Below are 23988 nucleotides of genomic sequence, written 5' to 3'. Positions count from 1 at the left end.
AACTATCTTCTTTACCGTAAAACTAAATGCATAGGGAAGCTAAGTTACAAATTGGTAACAATATTAAACATTTTAAATTATAAACAAGCTATAAGATTTTTTTTTTAATAATATGTATAAATTTCACTGTAGGGTTTTTTTTTTAATGAGTTGTCTTTTTTTTTACATTATCTGAACCTGTCTTTCAATATATTTTTTTTTTTAATTAGGCTGGCCTTCCACCAATGGTTCCTCCTCATTCCACAACATTATCTTCTTTGTCACAGACATCTTCACCTCGACCATCAGATGTTAAAAAGCCAGCTGCCAAAAAGCAACATTCCCGTTCACTGCCTCGAGATACCACTAGAAATTCATCAATGCAAGTTACAAATATTCCATGTAAGTACTGCTCTTTTCTGATTTGCAATCATTCACGGAGCTGTTATTTCAATTATATCTTCATATCCAATGTAATGTGTCTTGTAAGAAGATTGCCAAGATTAGAAGATTGTTTCCCATCAACAAAATTTTAGCAAACAGGCACCCGTGGGAAAGTTTAGCTCGTAGTGTTTTTGTTAGTTTAACTACGAACTAGGAACTTTTCCGTGTGTGCCTGTTTGTTCCAATTAGGAGAAAAAGAAGGTGACTGAATAAAAATTTCTATAAATGTGTTGTTTTATATTTTTTTTTCAGACAATTATGAAGTTATGATTTTATTAAGAAAATGTGATAATTTTATCAAAAATTATGCTTATCTATTTTGAATGATTTTAATCATTGAAATCAGATAAGCATAACTTTTGATAAAATCATCATTCAAAACTTTAACAAGAAGGGGTGTTGTAAATTTGTGAAAAATATGTATAATATTTTGGGTCATTCTATTTGAAATTATGACTTTAGTTTAAAAAAAATCACATTTATCAAAGAATATCCCCTTTTTCTGAGAATCATATCAACTTATGACTAGTAAATAAAGTTTCAAAGCATGTTTTCTTTATTGAACATTTTCCCTCCTTTTATTGCTAATGATTCTTTTATAAATTTCAAAGAATTTCATTTTAAAGCTCAAAAATTTGCAGATAGTGATTATGAGGAAATGCGAATTTATTTGAAGATTTATTTAAAAGTTACCTTTATAAACTGTAACCCTGATTTCATTGAATTCCATAATTAGTGAATTTTTTCACAAAAGATTATCTACAAATATTTTTTGCACTCTAAGTCCACTTTTCCAAGTACATTTTTTGTATATAGTATCTAAATTGTCAATAAACTATTAAATAAGTTTTATTATAATAGCAAAATTAACTATACTAATGGTCAGTTTGCTATTTATATTTTCTAAAAGTTACAAATAATTCCTTTTCTTGTACAAGAAGTGAACATTTCTTCTCTTATCTTCTTAGACTGAACTTAAATGTGTTTTCCAAATAGTACTAGTTGCTTCCTAGTGCTATTCAGTGCTCTATCCAACATGTTTATCTTGATTCCCCCCCCCCCCGCCTTCTTTTTTATTATTCTTTTTGCTGTCTTTTCCTATTTACTGAATTCTTATTAACAAAGAAATATCAAATGTGTTGCTGCCCAATTGGATAGACTGGCATTGATTTGAATACTTTTGGAAATCATGGTAACCAGTTTACATGGTCTTAGCTTCAACACTTGAGGATTATAAATTTGAGATCTGTTTCTAGAAAAGATCCATCATTTACAAAACTTAGTCTTTAATAAAATTGCTATGGTTAAATGCTTTTCCCCTAATGGTATATTAAGGTAAATGGAAGAAGTGAAACACTATGTTAGGCCAGATGACTGTGGTTTAAAATTATGCGATACATCCCAAGCAGTACTTATAAATCTCTAGAAATAACATATTCATTAAAACTAACAAAATATTTTATTTCGAAATAATGTTACTGTTTTTAAGATTATGGAAAAAGAAATAACAAATTCTTAATGAGATATTTCTCTTTAAAATACATTATGTTCTTTTCAATGCTTTTATTATTTAATGCTACAGCTGTAATTTTTTTTATTATTGCACTTTCAGACCAATTTAATTACCCTTTAAATGAAGTGGTTTAGTATTTACATGGAACACCTTGAATATTGAGATTCATATAAATGTTACAATAATATAGAGTTAACATAATTAGCATCTGAAAATTGTATTGCAACAGGAAGAAAATTCATATGATGTCCATTTTGAGGATTAAAGTGTAAATTTCTTTTTGCTCTTAATTTATTTTTATAATTTTGATCATTTATAATTTTTTGAGTATTTTTGAAATATGTTTCAGCTTCCACATCAAGGACTACTACCACTCAAACAAATATTGAAAATGAGCTAAACAGCAGTAACAAGACATCCAACAATGGAATGTCATCATATGGGAATATATATGGCAGTCTTGATCGTAAGCTGAAAATGCTGAATGTGGGAAATGGCTATTCTGGTGGCGAGAGACGAAGAACTGTGCAGACTAGTAATGATCTACATGATTATGCTGAGATTTATACCCCTAGTAAAGAAATTATTGGTGGCATAGATTCTGATATGGACATTCGGCCTCCGACACCTCCATTACACAGATTTCCATCATGGGCAAGTATTATGTTTTATATGTGGAATGTATATTTAATAATTATACCCAATTTAGTTTGAATATTTTTTTCAAAAACTAATGAATGGTAATTTTTGTAATAAATGTTTTAATATGATGAGACTTTTATTTATTATTACTTTAAAAGCTAAAACAATTATAGAAAAATGGTTGAATGAAGTTTTCTTCCATAGTAGGATCAGATTAAAGCCTCTAGAGGTCCTTAGACAAATCAGGTGTTGTGATTCTCCTTCCCATGTCCTTGCCAAACTTTTTTAACAAAATATATTTTCATTAATTTTAATATCTATGTATTGAGCTTTAAGCATTAAATTGTGGCAAACTAAAATAAAATAGTTAATTTCAATGACTTTAAAGAGATTTGGTTTCCATTACTCTCGAATAATTTTTATTTAAACAAAATAATTTGTTTAATAAATAAATAGTTTAATATTTTGTTTAAATAGTTAAAAAGTTAATAGTTTATTTAAATAAAAAAATGCAATACTTTGATGTTGTTTAAATGCTCTTTAATTATTCCTATAGCGTCCCCCCCCCTTTTTAAAGTTATAAAGCATTTCAATATTTGAAATTATGAAACAACATAATGTAAAATTTGCAAAAAATTATAAATTATGAATATCATTAATATTATGTAGCAATATTTGATTTTTATTTGAATAAGTTTAAGTGCATGGCTTATATCAAATAATGAAAAGCTCAAAATTAATTTACTCTGGTAGTATCACAAAGGTGTCTTAAGTGTTTTGCGATTCTTGAAATTGTATGCCCCCAAGGCAGTTACCTACTTTGCATATTTAATAATCTGGCTCTGCATATAGTAATATTTTTAACTACCATAAAACTAAATTATTTTAGCTTTGTGAATTATTTTTTTATAATGCTTTGTAAATTATATCATAAAAAAAAATTATATACTGTTTAAAATAAGTAATTTTACAATGAATTAGTAACAGTGTAGATAAATAATTAATAGTTTTGAACTCAAAACTAATTTCCTTTTCTCATTGATATTGTAAATAAATGAGAAATAAAAATCATAAAATGCTTTCATTTTTTTTTTAAATTCTGTATTTGGAATCAGTTTGGTTTGCTTATTGTAAAGCTATTTGATATAAAGTTAATTAATTCAGAATTATTTATTAGATAATTTTCAATTTGAGTTTTTTTATTTATGTCATAAATTTGTTGTGTTAATATTTAGCATGAAGGAAAATTATATTAATTTAATTTTGCTTTGATTTACTATTGATTGTGATTTTTAGAATATTTAAACAATTATTTATAGTGAATTTATCAGAGATGTTTTTAGATGTAAACATTTTTGTTGTTTTTTTTTTAGTTAATAGTACTTTTTATTCAACATAGGAATCTAGAATTTATGAAGTAGCTGTAAATGGAATATCTTTATCGAGAGATGAGCTTCATACTTCCCCAATCAGTAAGAATTTTTTGATACTTATTTTAAATCTTACCTTTACAATAGCTGAACCACTTTTACCATTCTTAACCCAGAATTCCAAAGCAATATTTTTTTTAATAACTAGGATTCAATTATCCAATAAGTTTATGCAGTTTTAAAACTTCTTTTCTATTTTAAAATTTATCAAATCAAAATAGTCTATGATTTTTAAAATTAAAACTATATTTTGGACTTGTTTAATTTTTTCCCCAAAAATGTTATATTTTTAAAGTGAAATATATGTATATTTTTCTTTTCCAGTACCTTCTCATAAGCCCAAGAAAACTTCTGAAACTTTCATGACTGATTCATTTACTGATATGAGCATACCTGTATATGCCATGGTTAAAGGAGTAAGTATCCAGAAATGTAAATTCAGATTTCAAAAATTGACTAATGTTTGTTTTCAAGTGTTCACATTAACAATTTTTTAATAATTATAGAGAGCATCACAGATTCGATCTGTTCCATTTACTGGAGAATCTACTGATTCATCTGATAATGAAGATAATACTCGTATTACATCTACACATACAACTAGTGGTGAAACAGAATCCAGTGCTTCTACAGGTAGTCCAGGTAGAAATAAAGGGAGTTCCAATCAGTCTCCAGCTAAGCATAGTTGTACATCTCCTACTAAGTCAGTTAAAAGAGGTATACTGTACTTTGAATTCTCTGGCAATATAATGTTTTATTGTATTCTAGTGGTTCTAATTAGTTTTTATCTGAAGTTTTGATAAAGTAACATTTTGAAAATAATGTCTCTATAGGTTTCCACTCTTTTTTAGATATATTATCAGATTATTGAATATTCAGACAATTAACTCATTCCAGAATTTGTATTCTGAAATCAGTAGCAAATATTCAGTTGCATTGTTTGTTCATTAATTAGCTTAGAAATTAAAATGATATAACTTAAAATTGTTGATGACAATTAGTCTTTTAAGTATTAATCTTCTATAAATAAAAATGTCATAAATTTTTTTATGTAACTGAGGGTGTGTTTAGTAAACTATTTAATTGATTATTCAGGCAGGATTGAAATGTATTAAATTATTAATAATTCATTTTCTTATAATATATGTTTCAAATTTCTTTTCAGATACCTCTACTGAGTCAGTATTGTCAGATGATTATGCTATACCTCCAGATGCTTATTCAGATACACATAGCATAGATTCTGTGGAACAACCTAGAATATCTTCAACAATTTCAGAGTCGTTGAGAAAAGTAACTCAAATATTTTTTTCTTATTAAAAACTAACAAAGGAACTTGTTTTTATTAAATGTATACACTTGTAAGTATTTCTGATCAGGTGCACATACACGTTGTCTTCTGGATTTCTTATTGTGCTTAATACTTTTGTCTTCAATTCTTTTATTATTGTTATTATTATTTTAATCGAAAATGGTTGACCTAATTCAATGTTAAGATTAAATAAAGTTTATATATTATACTGTAATTTATAATATAAAATTTTGTGAGTGCAGGATGAATGAATTCTGCAATCAAATCTAATGAAAATAATTTTTGTTTGAGTAAAAAAAAAATTAAAGTATAATTAGAGGTGGGTATTTTTAGGTATTTTTTAGAGGTGGGTATCAGTATCTGTATGATAAATGGTTCTCATTTCTCCATGATTTATTTTATGAAAGGAAAATAATTAGCTTTTATATCTTTTCTATACTAGATTCTAAACCTTTCTCACCACTTATTATTATTATGTGAACTTCCCCTCTCATGAACAATGCTTGTGCTAAATATCACTCATTACAACTAAACAATTTTCATCTTGCTTCATTACTCATAATCATCAGTTGTTACTGACATTCTCTTTTCATTTTATTTCAAGAATAAAATTATTCTTTATTTCTACAACTTATATAATAAATATAAGACAAATATCTAATGTAATAATATGCTAATAATTCTTTTGTATGAGGTTGTCTAAATGGATTATTACTATTTTGAGTAACAAGTCCATTAAAAATACATTGTATGAACTATAATGAATGTAATGGATTATAATGTAAATATACTTATGATGAACATTTTTTAAAATTATTTTTAAATTGTTGTGTTTTAATTGTGTGTTGTGATTGTTTCTCTCTTTTATTTCTGACAAGTATTAAAATAGATGTTTTGTCATTTTAAAGGATAATTTTGAAAAATGTGGCTACTTAACTAAATTGGGTGGTAAACTCAAAACATGGAGGAGGCGGTGGTTTGTTTTGAAGGATGGAACTCTTAGTTATTACAAAAGCCAGGTAGTTTTTGCTTATGAAAATCTTTTTTTGCGATATTTAGAATTGTTAGTTACTTGTGTACTTTTATTGTTTTAATATCTTCTGAATTTATTAGTATTGTTTTGATATTGTTTATATTAGTAAAATGTAATAAATGTTGTGTTATGCTGTAGAATGATGTTGGAAGAAAGCCTCAAGGTCAAATTTTATTGGATGATGTATCTAGAGTAAATAGAGCTGAAGGTGCTTCAACATTTGAGGTAGTTGAATTCAAAATATTTAATATAAATATATTATAAATATTAATGTCTAATATGGGATAAATTATATATAATGGAGAACTTCATAATATAATTGGAAATAATTATAATTTTGCTTCCAAGCATAATAATCATAAAAAATCAATGATATTTATGATGGTAAAATATATGGCTTTAAAAATCATTTGATGCCATAGTTATATTTTATATACTTATAAAATATTACATTTTCATGTAATTAACACTGAAATATTCACTTAATTTTTTTAATCTGATTTGATAAAAATCGTTTCTGTAATTTTGTGAAGTGTCTTAAGGAATTGCATTAAAATTAGTCTTGCATAAGTCTTTCAAATAAAATTTAATGTTCAATATTGTGAATTAATGAAGCTTTTCACCTGCTAATTTTTAAATGTTAGCTAATATTCAATGAACTGTTACAGGTGGCTACATCAAAAAGAACTTATTATCTAACTGCTGATTCTAATTCTACTATGGAAGAATGGATAAAAGGTAAACTGTTTATTTTCTTCCCTCACTGCAACATTTACATGAAAATGATTTTTTATAAATCATTAATTATCATTGAATTGAAATGATTTATAAAGCAGGAGGCAAAATTTCTTAAAAATTCTCTACCATCTGCTTTTCTCCTAAGTTTCTTTTGTTATTTTCTCTTAATTTAAAAAAATTCAAATTATAAATTTGTAATTTTTTAAATGTTTGACAACAGCAGCCAGTCAGTTAAGAGCAACTTGTAAAAAAATATACCTGAATTCAATTGATATATTAAGTATTGATAAGTTATCAACTTATATTCTTCTTAATATTCAATTGATATTGATATATAAGTCTTAATATTCAATTGATATTGATATATAAGTCTTAATATTCAATTGATATATTAAGCTTGCAATTCTATTGATAAGTGTTATCAACCAGGCCTATACAATAATTGCATGCACTTTGAATATTTTTTGTGTCAATAACTCTACTTTTGTATACATTATGAAACTGTTATGTATGTTTTATTTTTTACTTAATAGTTGATGAAATATGTGTGCATTTTAGTGGCATTTTATATTTTAATTAACTTATTAACTTCATTTGATTTTTATACAGTTCTTCAGAATGTTATTAGGAGAAACACAAATAATATACCAATTAATAAAGATGACCAAAAACCTTCAATTCAAGGATGGGTCACAAAGGTAGAATTTGGCCTTTCTTTTATTTCTTACTTTAACTTCTTTATAATCTGAAACTATTTTTTTATATATATTACATGTTATATATATAAAATATTTTTGTAGGTTAAACATGGTCATTCAAGAAAATGCTGGTGCTCTTTAGTTGGAAGAATGTTTCTATATTATAAAACGCCTAATGACTCAGTAAGTTCAACAATTTAATGCTTTTTTTTAAAAAAAAATCTTTTTGTGTACAAAGTACAGAAAAGTATTATTATTCTTAAAAAATTTGAATGAGAAATTCTGATGAATCTCCATATTTTAGATTTCCCTGAGTTTCGGAAACAATTTTTGGAAAATGTTTGTCTATGATAAACATAACTCAAAAACATTTTGAGCTACATGGATAAAATTCGGTGCAAGGTCTTTATGCCGAGTGTGTAGATTTCTATTGAATTTTGAGCAAAATCTGTCTGGCTGATTGAATATAATGTAACACAATAACTAAAACAGAAAGCTAGATGGATAAAGTTCGATTCGCCGATTTAACATCTTTATTGTAATCTCTTGGCCAAATCACTGGCTGACAGTCTGTCAATCTGTATTTTCGGACATGTGTAAACATGTTAACTTGAAAGCACAATGACTTAAATATATCAAATTTGGTTTGTTATATTTTGTCTGCAATTGTAGTTTTGTGCCATATTTTTGTTTAATTTGGTTGAAAATAAATATGTCTAAAACACAAATTCACCTTTATTAGGGAGTATGCAAGAAAGTTTTGAGGAGACTACTCTCTAGTCAAGAAGAAAATTAATCATTATTTTATATTATTATTTTTATCATAACACAAACATATTATATATTTATTGAAGAAAAATAATCATCTGTTTGTATTTTTTTTATTATTATTATTATTATTTTGTTCAGAAAGTTTGTCTGGGAATCTTTTCATTCGTATTTTTCCCTCCCAAGAATTTTAAGTACTGCCTGGAAGGGAAGTATAAGTTTTGAGTGAGATTTGGCAGGAATTATTTTCAATTACAAAGAATTCTTGTCATATGACTAGAGTTCAAAATTATGAAATTCATATTCGAAACAGCCCTTTTGTTGCTTCCAAATGGGGAAATAATGTACTTAAATTGAATTAAACTAACAATTCATTTCTCTCCTGTGTCATGAATCTGCACAGTTATATTGTCAATTGAAAGTAACCGTGCAAACTATTAAATTTAAAATATATCTGTGTCTTTCAACTATGGATCTTCATTCATTGGTATTTTAATGATTTGTTGTGATAAATTTCTTTGATAATTTGTATAAATACCTAAAATGATAGATATTTATATTTTTTTTTTTTTTTTTTTGAAGAAACCTTTGGGCCAAATAAATATGCGAGATGCTCGAGTTGAAGAAGTTTTGCATGTTTCTGACAGCGATGAGGATGATCCTGATGATTCCATGGCTAAATCAGAATACACAATCGGTATTTTCCCAAATCATCAAGGTCCGACTTATCTTATTATGCCAGGAAAGCAAGAAATGGTATGTGTTAAATTAATTCAGTGTTTTAGAATGTATAGAACATATGCATCGATATTATTCATTGTAATTTTTTTATTGTTTTCTTGCAATTTAATTTCTGTCTCACTCGTTTTTCTTTTTTCAGTTTTAAAATAAAATAGTATATTTATAATTATTATTTGAAATAATCATGAATATTCCAAAAATAACTCATTCGCATATACTGCTATAGCTATCATTCATAATAATCTATAATTCACTATAATCAAGAAATATTCATTTTATTTGCAAATTTTCCATGAACAAATAATATAAGAATCTACATAATCTTGTATAATTTTCTGACTAATATGCTAAGCACCATTAATTATGTAAAATGGATCAAATATATATTCTTTTATCTATATATTTTCATTTTTTTAATTTTTGATTGTATTTTTCTCTTTTAATATATATTTAAACATAACATATAAATGCTTTATGGACATATTTTAAGTTCTGAAAGTTCAAATAACGTATATGTGCAATAAATCTTTTATTATTATTATTATTATCTGTAAGTGCTCTGAGTATAAATTAAGTGTGTCATTTTCAGTTGTGTTTTTCTACTGAGGGTGCACTGTTTGTGGGAAACCACTATGAACTTCTTTATAAAAATGTGTTGTTTCAGCAGATTAGATTCTAATTCAGCATCTAATTTTTAATTAAGATTTGAAACAGAAATTTACACTTTTCATTTTAGTCTTGATGTGACCCAACTTCTTCCACTCAACCCCCAATCCTCTAAAATAAGAATGGATTGATTATGAAAAAAAACTTAATATGTATTGCAAAAAATTCTAATTAAATTCTAGCTTGAAAAAAGTGATGAAACACTTTAAATCAAATTTCAGGATTTCCATTGAATTTCAGCGACCATAATCTTTCATAATTAATAATAATTAAACAAATTTTTTTGTCTGTGTGATATTTTTAAAAAATAAACAAAAAGTTTGTTGAGAGGAAGGTTGGGGAAAAAATAATAATGCTAATGATAAATGTTATTATTTTAGGATGCTTGGTTGTATCATTTAACTGTTGTATCATGTGGTGATAACTTAGTAGGCACACAGTATGAACAACTTTTAGCAAGATTAATGGAAGTGGATGGTGAAGAAAGTAAGTTTAATTTTTTTTAATAAAATTCAGACTTTTAATTAAAAATTTTTATTATTATTAGTGCATTTTTGTTTCCATTTTGTAGTAATCTGTAGGTTACTTTAATTAACAGTAATTTTTTAATGTTATAATGTTAGGTTTCAGTCATGAATAATTCTAGCAATTATTTTGTGGTTATTTATTTCTTGTTTTATTTATTATTCTTTCTCTAATCTTGAGATTGTCTACCAGTTTTTGTTAAATTATCTTATAATTTTATAACTTTGCTTTGCTTTAGAGTAAATCAGCTTTGAAAAAATATTGCTACTTTCCATGCTATTGCAAAATGTTTTCCAAATCTAGATAAAAATTGAAGGATTTCATATTGCCTTTTTCCATTTTGCTTTTCATAATTTGTTATGAAACATATTTCTTTTCTTCTTTTTTCGTCAGATTTTAAAGTCTGAAGATGGTTTTATTTTCCATTATTTTACAAATCCGTATTGAAACTGAATATGTCTTATACAGAAGTAATACAGTTATTTAGGAACAATACTTAGATTCCTGAAACCCTTTATTTGCTATTTAAGGAACTCCTTGAGATGCATGAATTATATGCCAAATTCCTTGTGTATTTTTCCTTTCTTTTTGCTTAAAATATATTATATTAGATTTTTATACAGTTTTATTCTTTGTCAAATATCAATATATGTATAGTTAAATATTGACATTAATATTAAAATATGGCTGTTCGTTCCATTTTCTTTAATGTAGTTAATTTATCAATAACCTGTTTAATACTTTAAAGAGAAAATGTTACATTTGAATGAAAAAGGTGAATCATAACATAATAAACATTTTTTAGCAAAAGTGTAGGCCAAAAATGATTTAATAGTTTTAAAGATGTGAGTTATTTAAAGTTTCTGAAAATCATACTTAAATTTTGTTCATCTTTTCTAATAGATCATGTAATATGGAAGCACCCCTTACTTTTATATTCAAAAGAAAGCTTAACTCAACCACTGACTAGTCTGCCGTCCGAACAACTTCAAGCTGAGGCTATTAAACTTTTTAAGGTAAGTTATATTTTTATTGATTGTGTATTCTTTCTTGTATTTGAAGTGTACATAGAGAAAATATTTATTATTTAAAAATTTGAGCTCACAATTTTGACGAATCTTCATGTTTTGAATCCTCTTCTTCTAAAAATGCACATTTTTGAAACAATGTCTTGACTCTTTATGGACATGATAGCTAAATTTTTGATAGACATGTTTAGTTTTAAGTTTTAAAAACATAATAGTTTTGAGCTAAATGGATGAAATTTGATATGTGGTCTTTACACTAAATATGTAGGTATCTATCAAATTTTGAATGAAATCCATTAATTCACAGAAAGGTTGTCTGTACCCTTGAATATTATATACATATATTATATAGAAGGCTTAGATATTTAAATCTAGTTTTTGATTTTGTTTTCTATCAATTCATTACATCATCATGTTTGGTTTCTGTCAGTCATGTAAGGTGTCCAAAATGCATATCTGATTTTCATCACTACTCTACAGAACATAAGCACACTTAAATGTGGGAAAATGAAAATCTTAGAATTAACAGCCTTGCTCTAAGTTCAAAATTTATATCAGGAGGATAACATTTTTATTAGAAAATAAATGAGGAACTTTCAGGGAGACATTTCATGCTGTTTATTTATTTATTGTGTTTACCATCATTGTGAACTGTATGAATGGATTCTGTAAATGAGAAGTAAAATGATCTTTGAATATCTATAATAATGAAGTTCTGTATATGAGGAGTTTATTAAGTGAATCATATTATTTATAATGTTTAATGAACCATAGACAAAGATTAACATTTTTTTACTAACTAAAAGTGTAGTTACATCAGTTTAAACAAACTGCAATAGAAGTGAAATTCAAATACTTAATGTCACATCACTACATCTTTTTCTTTCCAAATACCATTATAATTAAAATCTGTTATATATATTTTTTAATTAATCTCATCTGTGCTAATGTTTTGCTGACATTTCAATATATATATATATATAACCAATCTTAAGTAAGAAATAGTTTGCATATTGGTTCACTCAATAGATGGCGCTGGGAGCCTAAATCTGTTTACATAATTTACCGCTAGTTTTTTAAAAACAGGGAATCACAATCGATAGTTTAAAGTTTCCTTCACTGTTGATGGTATGTACTGGCCTTTTCGTTTTTAATTTTTAATTTTAGTGCTATTTTTTGTTTTTATTGTTATTTTTGTTATTGTATTTTTACTTTGTTGTGGTTAATTTCTTCTAATTTGTTGTTTTATATTTCCTTTCTGTTAAAATGGTATATCTCTTGAGCATAATTTCAGGGGATTTTCGGGTCACAAGGAATCATTATTAGACAATGTCTGTATTTCCTCACAGAAAATTTTTTTTTTTTTTTTTTTTTGTGCTTGCTAGTTGTATTCTATCTTTCGAATATTTTGCTTTTGTTTATTTCCTGCAGACATGTTAATAATTTCTTTCACTTTTCTTTTTACATTTTAGTCCATCCAGTTGTTCATCTCAGTGCCTCTTGATGCATCAGGTATTGATTACCATGTGGCTCTGGCTCAGAATGCCTTGCACCAGTGCCTCGTGCAAACTGAACTTCAAAATGAACTTTTGTGTCAATTAATGAAGCAAACATCTCGTCATTCCTATCATAAACCTGGTGTTCAAGTAAGAGAAATATATTTATAATGTAGCATAAATTGATTTAATGCTCTTATTTTTCTTAGATTTGGAGGACGCAAGTCATTGTACTAATTATGTTCTTTTGTGATTGCAGCAACTTCTCCTGTGTGCTACTCAGTCATTGTTTCTATGCGACTCCTCAGAAAAACTCTCTCCTACCTCAACTACTTCTCACGATCGTATTCCTCCCCCTGAGAGCAAGCTCAACCCTCCTCCCTTTGTATTTGTACAGGGTTGGCAGCTGTTAGCTTTAGCTCTTTCACTGTTTGTGCCCAAAAATCGAACTCTGTGGTACCTTCGGATGCATTTAGCGAGGAATGCTGATCCAAAGTAAGATATTTATTTGTTATTGCTTGTTAACTTTCTGACTTACATTTTAAAACTATTCTTTCATTATGTACAATAAAAAAACATATGTATGTTACGAGATATGTAATACTTAGCAGGTCCGTATGGAGACTCCAAAAGAAAAAAGTTTGGACTGGAAAGGGCAATCTAGTAGAAATAAGAATATTTTACTTTCAATATATCAGTTGCCACACAATAGAAGGAATGTTTAGTGTTCTGATCGATAATAGCATAGCCAGAGTAATGGGTGCCCAGAGCATAATATAATTTTTATTTGCAATGAATATTCCAAATTCCTGTAGCATCTGGTTATGGCATATTTCATTTCATATCATAGCTTATGTAAATTATTTTCATGGTAAGTTGCCGAAAAGAAGACACTTTTAAAATTATAACTTCGGTTTGCTTACCCACAGGAGCATATTATGTACAATGAAGAAGCAATGATCAAAAGACATATGTTTACATCTTGATACAAGAGCAAAGTGTCCCAAGTTTTTCCTTCAGTGATTTTTCTTTAAGATTCTGACAGGGATTTCTATTGCCGTGTGTCAATTAAGGGAATAAAATCTTAGTATTTTTTTTTAATCAGATGTGCAGGTGTTAAGAATTTTTATCCCTTCATTCCTGGTGTGGGAGCCACTAAGTTGACAGTTCAATGTTAAGTGCATGCTAGAAAAAATTAAATAAAAAGTGGAAACTGGATCTGGAAATAAGAGACATTTTAGAATGAAGTTAACAGGGACAAACTTCTGGTAGAAATTAGGAAATCAATTAAGATTTAATTTTGATTTAAAAATCTCATATATGTATAATCAACTCTTGATTTGATTATAGTAGCTGTTATTACCTACTCCCATTGTGATGATTTTGTTCTTAGAATATAATTTTTGTAGGAAAGTTATCAGCTTCTTAATTCTTTAAACATAAGCTTTCAATAAACAAAGTTTAAAATGGTTCTTATGCTTTCCATTTTGAATGGCTCCTAATTAATTTTTGGCTCCCAGTCATCATCTGTGGTTTGGTAATTATGGATGATGCCCAGAACATAGCTTTTTTTTCCCTTTATAATATTTTATTTTAAAATATAATGTAAATGCACCGCCTTGTCTAATAGCACCCCAAAATCTACCATCCGAAGCATCCAACAGCTGTGCCCCTGATGTTGGGGTTTTCGCCTATACAAGTATCACCTTATACACAACTAATTAACTTACTCCATTCTCTTATAACTAGGCTAGCAAACCACCATCACATCACAAGTTAATTCTTAACTGTTAGCCATGGTAAAAAGTACTCAATTGTGTATTCTGGAGGGTTATTTTGTGCCTATTAACTGTGCTGCTGCATATAAAAAGCCTTGGTGCAAATTGATAGAATGCATTAAATTTTAAAATTTTATGCATAAGTATTTAAACTTTTATTCATTAATGCTTTTATCAGAGGTGCAATTGATATTTTAATTTTAGGACAGAAGCTGGAAAGTATGCCATTTTCTGCCAGCGGACTCTAGAAAGAACTCTTTTGAATGGGGGTAGGGAAAGTAAGCCATCTCGTATGGAAGTTCTGAGCATCCTTCTTAAAAATCCATATCACCATTCTCTTCCTCATAGCATTCCAGTTCACTTTTTAAATGGTACCTACCAAGTAAGTTGGATGAATTATAGAATTAATTTGAAAAAAAGAATACTCTTGTTGTTTTTGGTGGTTTTCTTACATTATTTTGACTTCAATAAATGAAGTAAAAAATTAATTCTGCAGGTTGTTGGTTTTGATGGTTCAACTACTGTAGAAGAGTTTATTCAAACAGTCAATGAGGAAGCTGGAATCAGAGATTCTTCTAATTCTGGTTTTGCTCTGTTCAGTGATGATCCTATTGACAAATCGTTGGAGCACTGCCTTCAAAACACAGCAAAAGTAAGTAATGTTCAAAATTGATATATTTTAACATGATAATATTTATAGGATGATATATTATCTGTTACATGATTATTGAAAAAATTAATCAATATTGATGGACAAACCATCAAACAGAACTACCAAATCTGGCAAGTAATTTCAAAGTTGGGGGCTTTTTATTGCACAAGAACCATTTTTAAAGCACTTTAATATTGTAAATATTAAGTTTTTTATTGGTATTCATTTTATCTCATATAATTATTTGCCTTTTGTTAATAATTTTTTACAAATATTTTTAAGTAGTATATTTTATAGGAATTTTTTGATTATTTTCATATGTGTGTAATTTTAAAAATTCAATAAAAATAAGTTAATCAAATTTAAAGCATTAGTATGCTATAATATTTTATACTAATGCTTTGAACCTCTTCCAATTTTTATGACATTCAATAAAAAAAAATAATTACAAATGTTCACCCTGTACTTTATATTAATTCTAATTATTTGAAAGCCTTAATCTTATTATCTTAAGCTTTTTCCCCTTGCATATTACTTTTAGCCCCCAAAAGTTCTATGGCTACTCTTTGGGTTCATAAACTTTTTATGGACCAAAAATTATATTTTCAAATTAACATTTTAATATTAGTAAATGGATTTATAGATATAGTCTGATAAATTTTAATTATATGACTTAATCAAAAAGATATTATCTTTTATTTATTTATTTATTACTAATATTGAAAAATCAAATAAAAATCATACCATTGTTTTAGCCCCTAAATTATATTACATAGTTGTACTCAAATTGATAATCCATTGTAATAAAGCCTATTTTTTTTATTAAAAAATGAAACATTTTGTAAGGATAATTAATTATTTGTGTGTTTGCATTAAGTTTAAATATATCTGTTCAGATGAAATGATAATTGTTAATTCAAATAAAATTAATTCCACCAATTTTTTCTTTTTAAAAATCAATCTATCTGTGCCAAGTACAATTCCTGAGCCTTGGCAATATTTATAAAAAGAGACATCTAAAAGACTTTAAAAGGAAATATCGTTCTTCGGATATTTTCTTTTAACTTTTTTACAAGCAATTTATCTAAAATAGTACAATTTCTTCAAAGTAACCTCAGTGCATGTACTACTGAAAATCTTAGCTTGGGGGGGGGGGGGTTCATGTGTAAAAATGCTTGAATGGTTTTTACATAATTCATTTTACGAGTTCGTAAAAACAATTTGTTAAAATTAACTTAAATGAGAATTTAAGATACAAATTAATAAATAATACTTTCATAAATATAATAAAAATTCTTAAATATTTTTCATGATTCTTGTATGTAATCCATATTCTTGTATTTTATTAATTTAAGAAATAAAATTATTGTATATATACTTTCTAAAATATGTCTATAAAAATGTAGTAACTGAACAATGTGTAAACTTCCCTTTTTTTCCCAGTTATGTGATGTGATATCTAAATGGGAACAAGCTCTTAGAGAAAAGCATTTAGGAAAATTTGAAAGTACTAAAGTTGTAAAATTAACGTACAAAAATAGGTAAGTTGTTTTCATTAATGTATTTTATGACATCAGATTTAAATTGAAGAACATTTTTTCTGTGTCATAAATAAATTTGATTTATTTGAAATTTTATTTTGCAATAAATCATTTATTTATTTTGTTTTATGCCTAAATTGTGCAATTTCTACACTAGTGGGCTATTTTGGGACCGGTTTCTTTTTCAAACGAGAAATTCAGGATGAAAAGTGAAAGCATCCACATATTGATAACTTGCTTTACAACTTGTTACTCCTTATATAAAATAGAAACCTGTCCCCAAATGACCCATTAATATAAAACTTTCACGGTCTGGTTTGTAGTTGATGTTCTTTATAAAATAGTAGTATTATATATGATAGAAATTATTTGTGAAAAAATTAAAGATGGAATTGAATAGATTTTATTTTTAGAAACTTAACTGAAAATTTTAACTAATTGTTTTTAAGTATGATTATATTTTTTTAATTATATTTCTCCATGAATGTAATTATAATAGTTTGTATAATAAATGGATTGGCTTTAGTTTCATCCTTAGTGTCATTAGTTTTAACTTAGAATTAGTATGTGATTTTGAAATTTTTATAAAAATATTTTGGATTTGGAAAAGTACAGTTTGTATTTTTTAATATAATATTCATAAGTTGTATACTATTTTGCTATAATAAATGCTTTCCAAATGTTCTAATTTGAATATTATAAACATGATAAAGTTTTTAATGTCAATTTTTAGATCTATTTGATATTTATGTAATAGTCATAAGATGTATATAACTGCGAATTTGGAATATTTTTTCATTGCTTCTTAAAAAATACTGGTTGTTATCCATGTAAAACAGTTGGTTATATCTAGAAGTATTTTATGTTTGAGATTTTTTTATTGTAGATTTCATGTTTTGGCTATATTTATTTACCTGAAAATGTTTTAAATCAGCTTCTATAATAACATTTAAATTTCTTTTCTTTAATAAAATTTAAATTTGTTTCTATATAGGCTATGTTTCCGCCAGTTGTTAAAAGCAGAAACTGATAAAGAACGCCTTTTAACTGCATATCAAATAAATGAAGATGTTGTGAGTGGGAGATTTCCATTGAGTAAAGAACTGGCTCTGGAATTGGCTGTTTTAATGGCTCAAGTAAGAAATATAAAAAAAAATTTGAATTTAAAATTGGATTAATATTTAATTTTTTAGTAATAAAAAATAAATTCTAAGTGGAAAATTATGATGAATATTTAATCAATTATTGCATTATATGTAAAATAATTGTTTGACTCAAATTTTTTTTCAGATAGAATATGGTGATTATAATGGAGACAAAGTGAGATGTAGTACTGGACCTACTACACCTCAGCAACAGATGCAGAGCATATTAGAAAGATTTTATCCATCTCGTTATAGAGACAAGAATGATGAAAAGTAAATCTTCTCCCCTGCTCTTTTAATTATATTTTTATATATAGCATCCTTTCTCCACTCATTTATATTTCTATGTATTGTTTTTCCATTTTTAGTTCTAATTTCTTATATATGTATTCTTTTAACTTTTGTTATGATTGCTAACAAATTATTATACACTCATAAATACAATGGTGTAGTGGAACATAATATTATTATTTTATTATCAGGGACTTATCGAGCATTAATGTAGCTCAAGTCATGATTTCATTTTCCTGTCTCTTTATTAGAATTGATTTTAAAAAATGACATAAACACAGAAAGTTTAGTTTTACTTTCATGGTGCTCCCATCAAGTATTGAGCATTTGTCCTTACCTTGATCAGTCCTCACTATGCCATTGCACAAAGGTTTTTAGTCTAATGTCCCAATCAGCGGGGGAATAAAGTTAGCGATGACAGACTTCATGAATTTCCTTCCCCCCCCCTTCTCCTTATTTATCAGTTGTATATAAAATTTTCTGTTTGTTTAAATATTAATCAAAGCATTGGTAAACCATTATTTATTGTAATTTATCAATCTTTGTTTATCCTCAGCGTCTTTATATATTCTTTTATGACTAATTTCTGAATTCTAAATTGAGCTTTGGGCATTGCTATGTAATACTTCATTTTGCTATTCAGATATTCAGATTACATTTCAATGTTACAAAATTTTATTTAAAAGAAATGTAATTGAAATAAGCATATTTTACTGCTTTTTTGTTGTTAATCAGCACAAATTTAATCCATTTGCCTTCGTTTTGCTTATTTGGAATGGCAGACTGTTTAAAGCTTTCAAATAATTTGGAGGAATTTTTATTTTCACTTTTGCAAAATGCAATAATAGAAGTAAATTTTATATCTGCTGAGCATGAATTCTTCATCATTTCAAATTATTATGGACTATAATTTTCATGTTCAAAACTACATTATGACTATATGATAGTTTTCCAAATGTCTAATAGGAATCGACTCTTTAAAAAATATATATTTTTTTTTTTTCTAGGCAACTATTAGAAAATATAAAAGAAAAATGGTCTAGTCTAAGGGGAAGGAGTGTTATGGATTGTGTAAGAATATACCTCAACTGTGCCAGAAGATGGTCTTTGTGTGGTGCCAAACTTTTCAGTGCCAAGGTAAAGTGTATTTCTTATTGATATTTTATAAAATATCTTGTCTTGATATTTTATAAAATATCAAGACAGAATTAATTTTTGTAAAGCATTATTATACGCAAAATATAATGCTTTCTGTCTGACACACTAATTAAGAAGAAGAAAAAATTTAATTCTACTAGTGTACATTTGTCTTCTGTTATTACTTCGGTATTATTGTAGTGAAAAAAAGAAAGAATTTGTTGATTTTGTTTTTATACTATCTTTAATATTTCTTTGATTCTAATTTGAAAAAAAGTTAAAAATAAAATTTTTTTACAGAATTCAATTTATTTTGATTTATTTCATGCTGTTAAATATTTATTATTTGTGTTTTTTAATCACCATTTTGCAAAGTAACACTTTTTATAAATTCAGGTGAAACTAGTAGTAGTAATTAAGCAAAATGCTTATTGAATTTTTTAATTAAATGTTACTGAAAAATTACAAGTAAAAATTTATTTCAAATATTATACAACATTTAATTAAAATTGAGAAAAGGAAATAGATTTAACATCTAAGGAAAAATATGTTGTCTTTTTTCCTCTTGAAATATTTATTCATGTTTTTATAGCTTATTATTATAAAAATATTTTTCTCTTTAGACACAACTTAAACAAGGAGAGCCTCTAAATGTATGGTTAGCAGTTTCAGAAGATAGCATTGTTTTGTTAGATTTTGTTACTATGGTAAGTATAATTTATATATCCTTTAGATGATAATTGTAGCTATTTCCTTGTCCATTATTCTACTCTAAGGTTAAGGATTGTTACTTCAGTATTTTTAAATGTCCCAAATTATTTTCCCTGCAAATTTCTACACAAAGATCTTCTTTTAAACATAATTTATTTTTCTTGAAAAATCTTAATTTAAATCATTTCTATTATCAATAACTGAGCAATTTCTATTTCTTTGAAATGAAACAAAACTATCATTTTAAGTGAAAGGTAAGTAATATATCTTTCAAAATTGTCTTTAAGTATGATTATACTTTTGTACAATGTATTGATTTTAAATATGAATGTAGAAGTATTTTTCTCTTCAGTGAGGTGTAATTCCTTTAATAACTCAATGAAATAATGTTCAGGAAGTCTTTTAAATGGTATATTTTAGATTGCAATTAGAATTGTTATTTGAATCTGTTTTTAGTATTATGAGACAATCAGCGGCAATATTTTGCCTTGTGCAGTTTTGTGTCTGCGATATTATATTGTCAGAATATATTCTGAAGATTTTCAGCATCAGTATTCTTTCTTCATTTTGAGCTTGTGAAATAAGTTGTATTTGTCATAATATTCATCAACCAAAAACATGAACAAAATATCTAAAACATGACTTGACAACTCGGAAATAGGTAGTAATAAAACGAATTTGATTAAATTGGAAGCAAGTATTCTGTCTCAGTAATTAAATAATAATTTCTAACAATAACAGCATTCTTAATTTGTATACTGTGAATTTCTTATTCCTCTTTGAATTTCCATTTGCATTGCACTATAGTCAATTATATTAATCTTGTTCATTCCTTAATAGATAATCTTAAAGAATTATCAAATTTTAAATCGAATAGCATGGATTGTGTTATGTGCCTCTTGCAGAATATATCTTATGTATATATACTTTGACTCAGACAACAGCCCATTACATACAAAGTGATATAATCCAAACTTGGGAATAGACTATTATCCAACTCCTCTGCAATAAACTGTCAGAGATTACCAAAGTCCACTTCCTCATAAGCATGCATTTCAACTTTATATCTCAGGTGACAATCTGATTAATCAAATTTAAATGAAAATAATCTGCAAAGTTATATACAAGTCACTTTCTGAAATTATAGTATCCATTGTTCTCCTTTCTAATTGTAACTTAAATCCTCATTCAGTCATATATGAAACAAGAGTAGCCTGCTCCCAGAGTTTATATAAATTTTAAGTCACTGTTATGCTTCTTAATTTTATAAATTTGAAATTATAAGACATGTCTGTAGATATTCGAAATATATATTAGTGTTTATTTAAATATTTAAACCCACATTATGCAGACATATGCAAATAGTGTTGGATTAAAAAAAAAAAAATTCTTGAAGCCTAAATGTATATGTCCATTTTCACATGCTTAAAATTTCAGGTAACTATGATTTAAAATTTAAAAAAATAAAAAATATAAGATCAAGACAGGCAAATGGACTCCCTGTTAGCAGATTTCATTCAAAATAGCTGAATCTGCAATTTGTTGTACAGAAACATATGCTAAATTTCATTCAAGGTGTATACATTGGTTTTGAATTATTAGTTTTCATAAACAGGTCTGGATACTTAAAATTTTTTTTTTGTTGCTGAAAAATTTAAAACAAGATTTATCTCTCAATGTCATATATATATATATATATATATATATATATATATTAATTTAATAGTGTCTTTTTATGCACTTTGTGTATAAGATATGGGAGGGGGGAACGAGAGACGTGTAAAAATCTCAATAGGCTCATTATGGGACAAAAACAAGTTGTCTTTTTTTCACATGTTAATAGTAATTGATTTCAGTCAGCAGGATAATAAGTGGCATACACAATTAGGAAATTAAAGAACTGCCTTAAAAATTTCTTCAGAACCTAATTATTTTTATTGCATATAGATTCAGTTATGTTGTCATATAAATATTAATCAAGAGAAAAATATATGTGAGAATTTCTTTTTTAATTATATGACCAGATGAGGCTCAAAAGATTAAAAAGGAATAAAGGCAAACTGAATATATTACTTCTTACTTATCTCCAGTTAATTAATTAAATAATGTTTTAGACCCCTAGCGCCAAAAGAATGTATATAAGACTATCTTTTGTTGCAACTTTATATTTTTGTTTAACAACATTAATAAAATTAAACATATTATAAAGGACTGTTTTTATATATTTCTTTTACTGAGGATTAAAACATTTCATATTAATATCCTTTTTTTAAAAATCAGTTGTTTTATTAACCATAAATAATAACACAACTAGAAAAATTGTTTTTTATAAATATATTTTAAAAACTGTGTATATATAAACACAACTCTGAAATGCAATTAATTAGAGGGATTAAATTTCACATGTAGTTTTATCATTAAAATTGTAGATATATATCAGATCCATTGCTCAAGAGGTTGACTATTTGTCTATCCATCTATTTTTGCACATATGTAAATATGATTACTCAAAGAACAACACGTTAGACGAATGAAATTCAGTGTGTATTTTTTTTCAATAAGTTGTAGATATACATCCTAAATTTTAGACCAAATCGATGGAGACAAAGCCATCTAAAATCCATGCTTGGTTGTTTTTTTCTCTGTTCTATAGAGTACAAATGGGCCATTTTTGATAATATGCAACAGTCAATAGATAACACTTCTTTTGATTTAAAATTATTTAACCAAGAAGTTAAAATGTAAACAAAGATCTCAGCTTAAAACTGATGTGTATTAATATTTCCTACAAAAAATATATAATTAAAAAAAGGAATAAAACTGTATTTTCAAATCCAATTGTTTTTTCCATCAGAAAAATATGCAAAGCCAAATTCATACAAACTGGTGAAAAATTCTGTTAAAAAAATCTGGTTATTTTTTTTTAATCTGTTGTTTATTGTTTATTGAAACTATATGTGAGTTTGTTAAAAAGAAAAATGCCTTTATTTTTCTTATACTATTTCTGTATTCTTATGATAGTAACTACTTTGTCAAAAATCATATATATATATATATATATTTTAATCTTATGAAAATGTGTTGTTTTGGTTATGGAGTTTTGGAGCTCAAAATCACATAAGCAATGAATATTGAAACTCGAAATGGCATAGGCAATGAATAAAGCATAAAGGGCAATTTTCATCAGCATCTTTTAATCATATATTTTTTTACCTGCTTTTACCAGTATTGCATTATTATGTATGCTTCTTTGAAAGCAGGTGCGTTTTTAAAAGGTTTACATAGAACTATGACATCATAACTGTTATTTCATCTCAAAATCGCTCGAGCTCCAAAACTTTGTTTGCCAGCTAGAAATATTGAAAATAAAAGTTTTAAAAAATTATATATATAGGGAGAGAGAGAGAAGTCTCATGATTGTTTAAAACCGGTTTAAAGTGGTTAATGACTTAAATTAATTAAGACAAATAATGACTTAAAAATAATAATATTCTCGCATGATAACTTGAAATTTGCGATTGTAGATTTCATTTTAATTTTATTCATTTTTTTATTTGACAATTTTAAAATCAAGTAATAAATATTGAACAGTATTTAATAATCTAGTGACATTTTATTATATGAAATTAAATCTCAAAGTAATTTATAATAATCTGCAAAATATTGTTCAGTTTGTTCCAAAATTTCGGTTAGGTGATTCTATACTGCATCTTAATTCTA

General features: G+C 26.4%; 1 protein-coding gene across 2 annotated transcripts in view; it reads left to right on the top strand.

The window, feature by feature from the left end:
• Nucleotides 1–23988, top strand: part of LOC129968569 (uncharacterized protein CG43867-like) — a 118884-nt gene that overhangs the window by 61235 nt on the left and 33661 nt on the right. For both annotated transcript variants that reach the window (XM_056082589.1, XM_056082588.1), the window contains exons 8-30: nt 210–381; nt 2286–2590; nt 3978–4050; nt 4333–4424; nt 4515–4725; nt 5174–5301; nt 6229–6339; nt 6492–6578; nt 7022–7091; nt 7701–7789; nt 7892–7972; nt 9140–9313; nt 10345–10450; nt 11393–11505; nt 12990–13163; nt 13273–13508; nt 14996–15173; nt 15288–15443; nt 16887–16984; nt 17979–18120; nt 18275–18402; nt 19428–19557; nt 20181–20264. In XM_056082589.1, the coding sequence (XP_055938564.1) occupies nt 210–381; nt 2286–2590; nt 3978–4050; nt 4333–4424; nt 4515–4725; nt 5174–5301; nt 6229–6339; nt 6492–6578; nt 7022–7091; nt 7701–7789; nt 7892–7972; nt 9140–9313; nt 10345–10450; nt 11393–11505; nt 12990–13163; nt 13273–13508; nt 14996–15173; nt 15288–15443; nt 16887–16984; nt 17979–18120; nt 18275–18402; nt 19428–19557; nt 20181–20264 (3138 nt within the window). The remainder of the gene's footprint in view (nt 1–209; nt 382–2285; nt 2591–3977; nt 4051–4332; nt 4425–4514; nt 4726–5173; nt 5302–6228; nt 6340–6491; nt 6579–7021; nt 7092–7700; nt 7790–7891; nt 7973–9139; nt 9314–10344; nt 10451–11392; nt 11506–12989; nt 13164–13272; nt 13509–14995; nt 15174–15287; nt 15444–16886; nt 16985–17978; nt 18121–18274; nt 18403–19427; nt 19558–20180; nt 20265–23988) is intronic.

Source organism: Argiope bruennichi, chromosome 5, assembly GCF_947563725.1.
Source record: "Argiope bruennichi chromosome 5, qqArgBrue1.1, whole genome shotgun sequence".
Classification (NCBI taxonomy): Eukaryota; Metazoa; Arthropoda; class Arachnida; order Araneae; family Araneidae; genus Argiope; species Argiope bruennichi.
The sequence above is the reverse complement of the archived record's forward strand: the minus strand, read 5'-3'. Positions and strand labels throughout refer to the sequence as shown.